This window comes from Podarcis pityusensis (genome assembly GCF_964106645.2).
Source record: "Podarcis pityusensis genome assembly, chromosome: 2".
Taxonomy (NCBI): Eukaryota; Metazoa; Chordata; class Lepidosauria; order Squamata; family Lacertidae; genus Podarcis; species Podarcis pityusensis.
The window spans coordinates 5,271,858-5,286,022 of record NC_138029.1 but is presented as its reverse complement, the minus strand read 5'-3'; the positions used below and the strand labels follow the sequence as shown (position 1 = coordinate 5,286,022).

General features: G+C 46.7%; 1 protein-coding gene across 1 annotated transcript in view; it reads left to right on the top strand.

Moving 5' to 3' along the window:
- Positions 1-4,525: 4,525 nt before the first annotated feature.
- NDUFA4L2 (NDUFA4 mitochondrial complex associated like 2) overlaps positions 4,526-14,165 on the top strand; it is a 32,450-nt gene continuing 22,810 nt past the window's right edge. The window contains exon 1 of the mRNA XM_080990813.1: positions 4,526-4,756. Within this exon, the coding sequence (XP_080846939.1) occupies positions 4,655-4,756 (102 nt within the window). The 5' untranslated portion in view covers positions 4,526-4,654. The remainder of the gene's footprint in view (positions 4,757-14,165) is intronic.

Here is a 14,165-nt window from a genome sequence, read left to right as displayed (position 1 = left end):
AGGTAACTCTGATGCAGCTGTGGGTGCAAGAGAAGAGGATTTAGGTTGAGGAGGGAATATTCTTTGGCCCTGTGGGTGTTGCTGGATTATGGATTCCATCCTCCCTCCCTGACCATTGAAAATTATGGCTGGGGCTAATGGGAATCCAACCACATTTCATTGGACCTCAAAAGTGGTACATGTGCATATGTGAACCAGCCCTGAATACACAATTACATATGGCTGATACGAGAACCTGGAAATGCACATAACTCAATTTTCTCCACCTTTTTATCAGAACATTCCATTATTGCCAGATATAGCCTATTTTGTTTGATACTAATCATCATCATCTTCAGTAGCAGCAAAATGGCAGCATAATGGTTAGTGTGTGCAAATGCTCACAGAATAAAGGCTCATATAGTACAAGAACCAGGTTTGCTGCAGTGGGGCTGGGCTACCCATTGTGTCCTTTGATTTTTGTCAACAGGGGTAAAAAAACAACCATTCATTTATGCAGTAAGAATGTAACAGGGTGCCCTCAGGAACACAGGGAAGTCTCAGGGCTAAACCTGCTGTCTCTGTATCCAGTATCTCAGTGTTTGGGGGAAGAAGCTGGCTCTGCCCCCTATTTAACTACACCCTCTTGGTAAGATCCCATCTACTTTGCCCTGTATAAAATTCACTGAACATTAAGCCTATTCTTCTCTGCAGAGTCCTGGTCCAGTTTCCTGGTCACTTTGAAGTATGACAAACATTGGGCGAATAGGGTGGAACAGAATGTTGGTGTTGGTAAATGGCTTTTATAGATATGGCATCAAATATTAAGTACTGTGGAGTTTCTTCAAAGCACTTTCTCTTTCTCTCTTCTACCCTCCCATGCCCCTTCATGGATCACTGCCTTGCCGTGGTGAAGGGGCTTGAATAACTCAGAGAAGCTATGAACTATGCTGTGCAGGGCCACCCAAGATGGACAGGTCATAGTGGAGAGTTTTGACCAAATGTGATCCACCTGGAGCAGGAACCGGCAAGCCACTCCAGTATCCCTGCCAAGAAAACTCCATGGACAAAGACAACAGGCATATAGTGCCTGGCGTGCTCTGGTCCATGGGGTCACGAAGAGTCGGACACGACTAAACGACTAAACAACAACAACAACAACAACCCTCCCATCTCTATCTTGCCCTCACTTCCGTGTGTCCTCTGCCCTTCTCCTCAAGCCTCATTCTCTCTGCTCATTCTATAGGTTCCACTTTTCTGTCCATTGCTTGTTCCATAGCCTTCCTTCATCTTCCCTGACTCTAAGCTCCATGCACCTTTATTCTGCTATATCCTAGATTTCTTTCCTGTCCTGTTATCCCTTGTGTAATTTAAAACAACAACAGCAACTCAGCCAAACTGACAGCTTTTCCTTTCCTCACAGAAGCTGAATTGCAAGCTATTCCCTGAACATCCTGTGCCATCACACTAGCTCAGTCAATCAGTGTCAGAGGCTTCACCACCACAAGCTCAATACAATATAGAAAGATCATGGCACTTTCACTACACATTAGAAAGTGCTTCATGATTTAGCTTTCCAACACATCCACAAGCTAAGTTAGGCTGAGTGGCAATGCGTTGCTCAAGGACATCTGGTGCGCTTCTTGAATGAAAAGGGGATGTGATTTGAGGCATCTTTCATGTCTAAATTGAACAGTCTGGCCACTTCACCTGTCTAGCTGTGATCATTTCTGACTTTGTCCTTTGCTCCCATCCTAGAGCTAACAACAGAATCCAGGAGTTCAGAGATGGCCCGTGATATCTTGGGGACTGCCTATCTAAACAGTGTTCCATGTGGTCATAAAAATAAACAGAAGAACTGACAATTGGATGCCCCAAAATCTTCTTCCTGAGGTGGGTCACCTCACTCTGCCTAAAGTCAAAGCCAGCCCCATAGGAGTTGTTGCTCACCATGTTTTCTGACAGCTTGAAGCAGAAGCTAGCAAATCATGATCCTGCCCCAAGACTAGCATCAGGCCCAGCCCTACAAGCCACCCTTTAAATTTCCCACAATGCTCCTGTCTTGGCATCACCCCGGGGCTTTGTGGGAAATTTAAAGGGTGGCTAGACCCAGTTGTCCAGCCCTGCTTGGAAGGTGCCTCCACAGCCTGCTAAGTCCACCAGGGCCCACTGATACTGGGCCCCACTGACACTTTGCCCAGGGGCCCTCAAACCTGGAACTGACTCAGTCTGCCCCACCTTACTCTGGCCAAAATATTTCATTACATATCCAGATCTGGGAGCAGAAAATATGGATCCCTATGTTCTAACAATCACATTTCCACTCTGACTGAGCCTACTAGGGAGAAATTACCAGGTATCACATTGTCCATTTCTTTGCTCCCCCTAAAACCCAACATAAAACACACTATCACTCTAGCAATATGTTTTTGACTGCAATGCCCATCATCCCTGACCATTGGACTTGGACTTGCTGGCTAGAGTTGATGGGTGTTGGGAGTCCAACATCATCTCAAGGGCACCAGCTGCACTAGTTTTTACTGCACTAGTAAAACATGCACTAGAAGGCTGCACTAGTTTTTACAAGAGCAGGAAATAAGGCTGAGCATCCTGCTTTTCCATCCCATCTCATTACATTTTATAGCCCACATCCCATCCCTTGCCAAAGGTTGGAAAGCAAACTGCCCTAGTTGCCCCCTGCCTGCTCCAACTACTGGATTCTGCAGTCTCTACTAGCAACAGCAAGCCTGCTGCTAATGAAGGAAAGTTTTGTTTCCATTCAAGAAGCCAGGTGGAAAGCGAGGGGAAACACTGTGTGTGTGTGTGTGTGTGTGTGTGTGTGTGTGTAAAAGCAATGCAGGTTGATGGCCCCATCAGTTATAAATGTCACCCTCGCCTGGTGTGAAGTGTAGGGACCCAGCAGCAAACATACCTGCGTTTTGTTTGTATGAAAAATAAATTGATTGCAGGCTGGCATATGGTGGAGAGACGTGCATTTTGTCGGCCTTGGCAAATATTCCCGACTCAGCCCTGCAAGGGGTGCGGAAAAGACGCAGTCACAAAAATTGTACATTTCTTGAAGGCTGTGCATAGCACAAACAAGGCAGTGAGCCAAGCTACATGCAAACTGTGTGATCAGTGTAACATGTAGCTCAGCTCTATGGTGGAGAGATGTATGTACATCTCCCAGGAAAGTGCTTTGTCTTAATTAATTGCAAATTAATTGCAAGACAATGACATTTTGAGAACCATGTAGGCAGCTTGGATAGGTTTTGACAGGCTGTGGTCCGTCCGTCCCGTCCCCCCCCCCCCCGCCGCCGCCCTACACACAGTGATAGCATCTTCCAGATGCACAGAAACAGCTCTGTGCCTCTTTAGGATCAATTCACATGTTAAGTCTTTTAGGCCCAGGATGAACCTTGTGGGTGATTCATGTGAGCGCCAAGCCTCCAGCCTCTTTCTAGGCTTGCAGCTGGAGGCGTCCTTGGGCACTTGGAGAACCCAGAGCCTAGCAAGACAGAGGAAGGCCATTTTTAGTAAAAGGTGAAAGATTTCTACGATCTGAGGTGAAACCAGAATATTGACAGAGGAAGGCCATTTGAGGTTCCCAAAGGTTGCTTGGCCCAGTATCTCAGGAGTACTCAGCTCCTGGAGTGCTTAGCATAGATACATGGCAAGCTATTCTCCCCCAAACCCCGGGCCATTTGGCAGTCTTGGTGCTAACAGCCAGCAAAGTGGAACACTGGCAGGGGCCCAAAGAAGCTGGGGGCTCCCAAGTATATTGCAAAAAAGGGTGAGGGGTTTTTGTTTAACTTCTCTCACAGTGGGTCCCTACTCTGCACACACTTTCCCCAGCCTCTCCACCACCACCCCGATTTAATGAAGGGAGGGGGAAGAAAAGAAAAGAAAAACGAGAATGAGAATGAGAAAAAGGTGAACGGAAGGGGAGAAACACCACCAGCTCACATCAAGAAGCAATAACTTTTGTCTCCTCTTTCTTTGCAAAACCATCCACAAAAGAGTCTACCCAGGTTTCGCTAGTCTAAGCAAGTTTCCCTAGAAGTACCATATAATTGGAAGGCACCACAAGGGTAATCTAGTCCAACCCCCTGCAAGGAGGACTTTTTGGCCCACAACCCTGAGATTGAGAGTCTCATGTTCTGCCTTCTAAGCTACCTGCCCCACAGGACGGGGACTTGCCTCCAGCTCCCGCGAAGAGCATCTTTCGCGCCGCCCACTCAGGGCGCCTCTTGCGCCTCTCAACTGCTTCTTGGCCCGCAGAAAAGCAGCAGGTGACCCCACTTCCTCCCCTCACCAAGTTCCACGCCACGGGAGTTTCTCCTTGGGGAACTGATCAGCCCAATGAATCATAGGACTGCATGCCGCTGCAATGCAGGAGTCTTTTGCCCAACAGGGGACTCGAACCCAGGACCTGATATTAAGGGTCTCGTGCAGACATTCTGGCCTCACAAGTAGACCCCCGCCTCCACCAGCTGAATACAAGAAACTTTCCTCTCCCTCCCGCTCTTGTTTTGCCTGAGGTCCCCCAACTTCCCTCCAGTGGTCCCGGCGCCTCCCTCCCTCGCTCCCAGCCGCCCTCCCCGCGGGTCCCGGAGGCGGGCGCAGACGCTGCTGGGACGCGCTGGGCTGCTGTGGAGCCACCGGAGCCGCGGAGATGGAAGGCGAGGGAGCCAGCGCAACTGCCCAGCGCAGCCCCGGAGCGAAGGGCGCCCCTCTGAGGGGCAGATTCTCCCGGCAGCTCAAGAGACATCCAGGAGTGAGTCACCTCTTTCCCGCTTGACCCCTTAGCCTAAGAGTAGTGACCCCCAACCCCACTCCCCCGCCCACTTGCACAGTAGCCCCAAACCCTCAGCACCCACAACCCTAAACCTTTATTTCCTTCTCTCGCCGCCCCCTGCACAGAAAGTACTGCTGAGCATCGCCGCCTTCCCCTCCGCTGCAGGCAGAAAGTCGCCAGGTGCAGCTTCCCCCTAATAAAGAGATGCAGCTTTCCTCTTATCACTTTGTCTGTACGGTTGGGGGAGAGAGAAGCTGCACCAGCCCGCTTGCTTGCTTGCTTGCTTATTTGCCTTCCCCACACCCGGGAGGCACAGGAACCTGCTTTTGTTTGCTTTTAAATGAAAATGAAACGTGAGAACCAGCCACCTCCATTTCCCCTGTCCCAAGGAGCGAGGGGTTCCAGGTTTCTTTCTTCCACGCTCCCCTTCTCTGTCAGGCTCCCACTCCTGCCTTCCTATGGGGAATGGCAGCAGCTCAGCAGGAGAGCACTGACTGCGCGCAAGGTCTCGGGTTCGATCCCCAACATCTCCAGGCAGGGCAGGGAAGACGCCTTGCCTGAAACCTGCAGAATCCCTGCTCTTCAGGGCTCTTCCACACTTGCCTTTTGCCTGGGCTTCCTAGGCAAAGATCTGCACTTTCCCACCCGTGTTGGAGCACTTTTCTTTTTCTTTTGCCCCGCAGCTTTCCCCTGGAAAACCCGCTCTTCACCGCTGAATCAGAGCCAAAGGCAATTCGGGTTTTCCGCAATGGTGAAGAGCAGGTTTTCATGGGGAAAGCATCAGAACAAAAACCAACCAACCAACGAACCCTTGGACCTGGACCTCGAAAGCCTTGAGTTATAACTAGAAACACAGAGCAAAGGTAACTGTGGATGAGCCCTCGGTGTTAACAGTGATGTGCTGGATGGACACAAGGGTCTGACTTGGTAGATGGATGGCAGCTTCCTGCGTCCCTCTACCCCCAGCCACGTTTGAGCCTTATCCTATAACCTCTAACCCTATAAAGACATTATAAAGACTCTAACCCTAACTCTTTGCATTCAAGAGGAGCATATCATCCATAGCTGCTTCCTTCTAAGCCCACTCAGGAGAAAATATACCTGCTTCCTCTGCTAGCCAGATTCCTGTCAAGCCCCTACCCTCAGTGACGCAGTTAGGTAGTTGTAGACCATAGGCGCTGGCTCCTAGGGGCTGAAGCACTTGCAGACCCAACATGGGTTTTTTTTTGAGGGGGCCTTTTTTTGTTCAGATTTTATTTTGTTCAATCATCCTGAGAAGCTGGTGCCTCTGCTATATAGTCAGAGTGGGGCTGAATTCCCAACAGCCCCAAGCCTGAATATCCAGCGGTCAGGGATGATGAGAACCGTAGCCTCAAAATATCTGAAGGCAGGGCTAGTACAGGACATTTTGGCGCCTGAGGAGGACCACAAAATGGCACCCCCACCTCCCCACCTGGGAATAAGGGTTGAGTGAAGATCTACATCAGGAACAAGGGGGAAATGAAGATCTACATCAGGATCTGCTGCCAGTGGTGTAGGAAGGAGGGTGCGGTGGGTGCAGGCTGCCTCGGGTGTCATCACTGAGGGGGGCGACAAAATGGCAGAAACATGTGTTTTTGAATAAATAACTTCTGCACCCACCACAGGCCCCTTCCTACGCCGCTACAGGAGCCCTCTCCCCTTGAGTGATTTCCAGAAACCAGAAGCATTAATGCCTCCAACTTTATGGCTAGTAGCCTTCGACAGCCCTTGCCTCCATGAATCTGCCTAATCCAGAGGCATAGCTAGGTGAGGTGGGGGGCACTGGGCGCCACACTGTGGGGCATGCAACATGCCTGAGCCACACTTCTCTCCTGAGGGGGAGGCGGCGGGTGGGCTGCCTGCAACCTCCACGCTGCTTTTTCGAGCAGCGCAGGGCTTGCGTCTGCCCACCGCCTCAGCCGCCCTGCAATTGAGGGGGTGGCTGTGGAGAGGCTCTGCGCAGCGTGCCCTGCCTTGGCTCACCCCACCCCCATGGGCAGCTTGCCCCGCCACCAGGGGCGACTCGCTCCGCCCCCCAGCTGCAGGACATGCGCACCGCCCCGGGCACCTGAGTGGCTAGCTATGCCGCTGTCTGCTGCCCTATCTGGATCACCTTGCCTCATGGGTGGGCCGGCCCTGTCAGAAGGGCCCTTAGATTCCCTATCCCTATTTTAGACTCTGGACTTTATGCCACCCCCCCCCCCCCCACCATTCCAGGACCCCCTGAAAGTTGTTGGGCTTGAAAACCTCAATTTTTTCAATTGACTTACCTGAGATCCAGGACAAATCTGCCCCCCAGGTAAATCCAGACATATGGCAGCCCTACCCACCATATAACAATCCCCTGATTCTTTTGAGGGGGGGGAGCATGACTGTTTAAAGTGACATAATTGTGCTTTGACTGTATAGGGCAGGTGAATAGTTTCATGGGATTCAAAGGCATCTTTCTTTCTCTCTTTCTCCCCAAAATATTTATTTATTTACTTGCTAGCCCAGGCTTTTGAGCTTTTCTCTCCCTCCACCCATAGAGGCAAGCTTATGCATATTTAATTCTTGGTAGTTTGTTCCCTAACCCTAGATGTCCGTGGACGGCTGGCGCGCAATTGGCAAGAGGGGAGATTTGATGTGTTGTTATTTACCTTGTTATATCGGATGTCTCTAAGGGGTTTTTCAACACTCTAGGAATAAATCAACACACAGCAGGTTCCAACTCGCCCCCCCCCATCAAATTTGAAAGCCAGCTTAAGGTGGTCCCCCCCCCATCTTTCCCCTCATACGTTGTGATCTAACTGTTCCCCCCACTTCAGAAATTTCAGTGACAGAATGGAAAACCTACAACCCACCCCAAGCCCCTCCCTTTATCCCGTCTCCCAAAGCCATTGTCTCGCTTTCCATCAAAAATTCATGACAGGGATTTTGTTTACAAATATGAATAAACCCTGATAAATTATATATGCCCATGAGGCCTTGATATAAATACAATTTCCCCTCTCACAGGCTAAAAATGGGGGAGGGGGGAAATGGACTTGCCTGAGCTGGCTACACACACACACACACACACACACACACACACACACACACAGGAGGGGAGAATAAAGGAGCACAGCTTTTCCATTCCATACAGGGAAGGATGCATAAACACTTAAAACCAGATTTTCTCTTAAAGGTTACTGGTTTTCACTTGCTATAGATCTGTACTTGGTCTCATCTGAGGAATTTTATTCAAGCATTGGCAAATGGACAATCTAACCAACCTCCTAGAGACAATCTAACTCTCGGAACATCCCCACCCCACAGCTCTAGACCACAACCACTCTCAGCAAGCAGCATCCTGGAAGGTCCGTTTATCTCTAAATCCACCAGTTCCTCTTTTTTTTTATAATAATATGTATTACTTTTCCAACAATTAAGCACACACACACAAAATAGATTAAAAAAAAAAGAAAAAAAGAACAATACAGTACAATACAAAAACACTACATAACACTTTAAACTAACAAAACAAAACAAAAACAGTTTAGAAAACATCAAACAATTTCAATATCTTATCTTTCATTCACTTATTTCCACGACCTCCTCACACCTCCCTTTTTGTATTCCACTTCTGTTAATTGTTTCAGCAATTCCTTTCCATCTTCCTCTGTTTTCTATCCTGTAATTATCTTAACACAATCTAACCTTTTTTTTACCTTTAATACTCTGTTAATCTATTTATACTTAATTCCTTATAACATTTCTACTAAAGCCATATAACTTCATTCCAACATTTTTCTAACATTCATTAATTTTACAGTATTTCTGTAAATAGTCTTTAAACTTTTTCCAATCTTCTTCCACCAACTCTTCTCCCTGGTCTCGGATTCTGCCAGTCATTTCCGCCAGTTCCATATAGTCCATCAACTTCATCTGCCATTCTTCCGGGGTGGGTAAATCTTGTGTCTTCCAATACTTCGCGATGAGTATTCTTGCTGCTGTTGTTGCATACATAAAAAAAGTTCTATCCTTCTTTGGCACCACTTGGCCGACCATGCCCAGGAGAAAGGCCTCTGGTTTCTTCAGGAAGGTATATTTGAATACCTTTTTCATTTCATTATAAATCATCTCCCAGAATGTCTTAATCCTTGGGCATGTCCACCAAAGGTGAAAGAATGTACCTTCAGTCTCATTACATTTCCAACATTTATTGTCGGGCAAATGGTAAATTTTTGCAAGCTTGACTGGTGTCATGTACCAATTTTCTCTTAGGGCATTACATGCTGTGAATTTTATACCTGTGGTCCATAACTATTCCCAGTCAGCCATCATTATGTTATGTCCAACATCTTGTGCCCATCAGAATCCACCAGTTCCTCAACATGGATGTCCCAAAACAGTGCTAATGGCAGGTAGCAGTTGACATCTGCTGAGAAGTGCTAAAAGAAAATAAAAGATGGGGGGAGATAGAAGAAAAAAGAAATGCTGTCACTATAACACCCACCCACCCAAACCACCAGTATTTGGGGTACCTCCAAACTGTCACTATTTTGCAGGAGAGCTTCAGGTCCATACTGGGAAATTTAGGCTTGTGCAATTGAAGCAGATTAAGGGGCTCTTTCACCCTGGTGCAACAAATCTAATAATAATAGGTATAAAATTTACGGCATGTAATGCCTTAAGAGAAAACTTAATGAAAATGATTTATAGGTGGTACATGACACCAGTCAAGCTTGCAAAAATTTACCATTTGCCCGAAAATAAATGTTGGAAATGTAATGAGACTGAAGGTACATTCTTTCACCTTTGGTGGACATGCCCAAGGATTAAGACATTCTGGGAGATGATTTATAATGAAATGAAGAAGGTATTCAAATATACCTTCCTGAAGAAACCAGAGGCCTTTCTCCTGGGCATGGTCGGCCAAGTGGTGCCAAAGAAGGATAGAACTTTTTTTATGTATGCAACAACAGCAGCAAGAATACTCATCGCGAAGACACAAGATTTACCCACCCGGGAAGAATGGCAGATGAAGTTGATGGACTATATGGAACTGGTGGAAATGACTGGCAGAATCCGAGACCAGGGAGAAGAGTCGGTGGAAGAAGATTGGAAAAAATTTAAAGACTATTTACAGAAATACTGTAAAATTAATGAATGTTAGAAAAATGTTGGAATGAAGTTATATAGCTTTAGTAGAAATGTTATAAGGAATTAAGTACAGGTAGGTTAACAGAGCATTAAAGGAAAAATAAGGTTAGAATGAGTTAAGATAAATATAGGATAGAAAACAGAGGAAGATGGAAAGGAATTGCTGAAATAATTAATAGAAGTGGAATACAAAGAGGGAGGTGTGAGGAGGTCGTGGAAATAAGTGAATGAAAGATGGGATAATGAAATTGTTTGATTTATTTTATTGTTTTTGTTTTGCTTTGTTAATTTGATGTGTTGTATTGTATTGTCTTTTTAGTGTTTAAGTTTTTGGAAAAATAATATTATTAAAATATATATAATAATAATAATAATAATAATAATAATAATAGACTTTTTGCAGTTAGGGAAATGACAACAAAATGCATTGAACAGTGTGAGATGAATGAATGATTAATAGGAAGATGTGTATGAACACTAGGGTTATAACTTTTTTTTACAACCTCATGTTCCTGTAGCTTAGTCAGATGAATTTTTGCCTAAAAACAAAGGAATGAACTGTAATTTCCAAATCTTTTGAAAAAAGGTCACCCCAAAATCAATAAATTGATTTTTGCATACCGTATATAACAGTATAATATATTATCTAATTATACATAATAATGATAATTATGTATTAAAATACAGGAAAAATAAAGCTTGCAATTTTTCTAATACTTGTACAATGTTTTGTACATTGTACATCACTTCTTATTGCTTAGAATAAGTCGAGGGTGCAGTTTGTCTCTGTTTCTGCTGCAAGCACCATAAAGTTTCCACATCACTTTGATCGTGTTTTCTGAGCACTGATTAGTTCTTGGTATCTGGAGTACGGATGGCTCCTGCTACCAATGATTCTCCAATACCCATAATGCTTTTTTTGTAAGGTTTCAATATTCCTGACAAGTTCTTGAAGTCATTTTCATTGAGTAGTAACATTAGATATATGGTGATTCCAACTTTTCATTTCAGGGTGACTTTTTTCACAACTGAGAAGAATTAGTTCCTTTCTTGGTGTTTTTAAGCAAAAGATCATTCCTTTATGATACAGGAATTATTATTTTTTAAGTCAAAAAGTTATAACCAGGGGCAGAGGAAGGGGGTGCAGTGGGTGCCGACCGCCCCAGGTGTCACCACTGAGGGCTGTGACAAAATGCTGGGCGGCACTCACCGCAGGCCTGTAGCCGAGCCACGCATCTCTCCTAGTGACGCGGTGGCTTGAGCACCCGCAGGCTCTGCACTACCCCAAAGCTTCCTCTGCTGCTGGTTATAACCCTAATGAACACCCTGCAAGGGAATCAGGATGAATGCAGGGCAAATGCTCGTTGTCGTCAAAGCTCCCTGCAAACATATCAGAACAAATGCTCAATACAGACTGAACATACAGTCATATCCTACTCAGAGAAGACCCACTGAAAATGAAAAAAAAATAACCTTAAGTTATCTTACCTATTCATTTCAATGGTCTGCTCTGTGTGGAACAAGCACTGGGTGCTAACGCATAGTCTAACCTCTGCATATGTTTTTAAAAGCTTTGTGCCAGCAAATCAGGATGGCTGCTGAACAAACAGGTCGTCCAGAGGAGCCTTTGGAAGAATTTTGCTTCTGAAATTGTCCCCTCAGTATTTACACACACACACACCCACACACCCTGAAGTCACCTTGTTGCAACTCAGATACAGTGGTAAAGGTAAAGGTAAAGGTACCCCTGCCCGTACGGGCCAGTCTTGACAGACTCTAGGGTTGGGTGCTCATCTCACTCTAGAGGCCGGGGGCCAGCACTGTCCGCAGACACTTCCGGGTCACGTGGCCAGCGTGACGAAGCTGCTCCGGCAAGCCGGCACCAGAGCAGCACACGGAAACGCCGTTTACCTTCCCGCTATAAAGCGGTACCTATTTATCTACTTGTACTTAATTGTGCTTTCGAACTGCTAGGTGGGCAGGAGCTGGGACCGAAAGACGGGAGCTCACCCCGCCGCGGGGATTCGAACCGCCGACCATGCGATCGGCAAGCCCTAGGCACTGAGGTTTTACCCACAGCGCCACCCGCGTCCCTAGATACAGTGGTACCTCAGGTTAATAACTTAATTCGTTCTGGAGATCCGTTCTGAAACTGTTCTTCACCTGAAGCACCACTTTAGCTAATGGGGCCTCCTGCTGCCGCCGCACCGCCGCTGCACAATTTCTGTTCTCATCCTGAAGCAAAGTTCTTAACCTGAGGTACTATTTCTGGGTTAGCGGAGTCTGTAACCTGAAGCGTCTGTAACCCGAGGTACCACTGTATTCACCAAGATTTCCTATTTGAGTGAGCAGTTATGGGGGAGTGGGGAAGCAAGCAAACTCTAGTGCACATGTGCACCCACTATCAACGTTTTAAAAAGGGCATTCCCAAATTCTTCCCACAGAGGCTAAAAGGAGAGAAAAGGAGACAATGATTTACCAGAGACAGATGCTAGGTAACCGGGACTGTCCCTGGGAAATAGCAGCAGTTGGAGAGGGTGCAAAGGGTTAACTGTGAGCGCCAAGCTCTGCCTGCCTCTGATAGGTTGAAAGAAGTAGGGGGATTGGTGCAGCCCTGACACACCATCCATTATCCACCACCAGCTGTTCTTTGCACCATCCATGTGGATCAGCATTTTCACCTTGCAACAGCTTCTCCTGCTGCTGTGTGGCTGCACCTCCCAGGGCGCCCAACTGCCTCAGCCTATGATTAATGCCAACTCCACATCTACCGCCAACTGAGCAGAAAGGAAGGAAGGAAGGAAGGAAGGAAGGAAGGAAGGAAGGAAGGAAGGAAGGAAAAGGCTTGCAACCCCAGAACTCTGCTGGTGGTACAGAAACAGAGCAGAAACATGCCATTGTCACAAAGCAAGGCTGATGAGAAGCAGTAGCAGTGTTGCCTGGTGGTGATGGGATTTTGTGAAGTTCTCTCTCTCAGAGTAGCAGAGACTTGGCCCTATAGTTGTCTTGCACATGTAGAAGAAGAAAAATCTGGACCAGGAACATGGGCATAGCCAGGATTTATGATAGGGGGCAGGCTTAATGTTAGGGGGGGAAGAACCTCAGTTATCTTCATTGATTTACAGTGGTACCTCGGGCTACATACGCTTCAGGTTACAGACTCCGCTAACCCAGAAATAGTACCTCAGGTTAAGAACTTTGCTTCAGGATGAGAACAGAAATTGTGCTCCACCGGCGTGGCGGCAGCAGGAGGCCCCATTAGGTAAAGTGGTGCTTCAGGTTAAGAACAGTTTCAGGTTAAGAACGGACATCCAGAATGAATTAAGTACTTAACCCGAGGTACCACTGTACTTGATCTGTGGGGGCAGGTGCCCCCTCCGCCCAGTATGCCCAAAGCCAGGAGAAAAGTCCCACATCCAGTAATTCCTAGATGGCAGCTACACTCCTGCACTCTCTTTCCACGACTGGCAACCTTTGCTCTTCTTTCACCATTTTGCTGTCCCCTACTCCTAGGGCAAGGGAAGAGAACAAGGCCAGACAATGTGGGGGCTGCTGGGAGTCCAGTAATAAATGGAGGGCACCACCATGTCTCTAGACTAGAGTTCTCAGCAAAATAAGAACACAGGAAGTTGCCTTATGACAAGACAAATCATAAATCCACCATGCTCAGCACTGTCTGCAATGACATACCACCCAACTTTTTCTGATTGATACCAGGATTGAATCTACACGCATATAAAAAATGCTGTGAAAATGCTTTTTTAAAAAACGTTTTGAAAAATATATTGAATTTGCCATAGCTCATTGTCGCCATCTAGCGTCATATATTGCACTTTACAACACACTTAAAACATTTTATTTGCAGCTGTATAGTTGAGTCCCAGGACACACTCCCAGGTGAGTAGTGTGCGGTGTTCTTGCCCCTTCAAAGCACTTTTTGGGGGCGTAATCTCATGCGGTGCCCCAAAACACACATTTTTGACTGCTGCACAAGGTCACAGTTCTCCCCAATGCTTGGGGGGGGGGGGGCAAGAGCGCAGCATGAGAGCAAGCAAGATTACAGCACCTAAAATGGCACCATGACCTCATGTGTAAAAATGGGACACTTGGCAGGTATGCAATGCCTGGCAATGGCTCTCCAGGGCTTCAGAGAAGGAGTCTTTTCCAGCCCTAACTGGAGATCCCAGGGATGGAACCTGAGGCCTCTTGTGCGCACAGCAGATGTTCTGTCACTAAAACACAA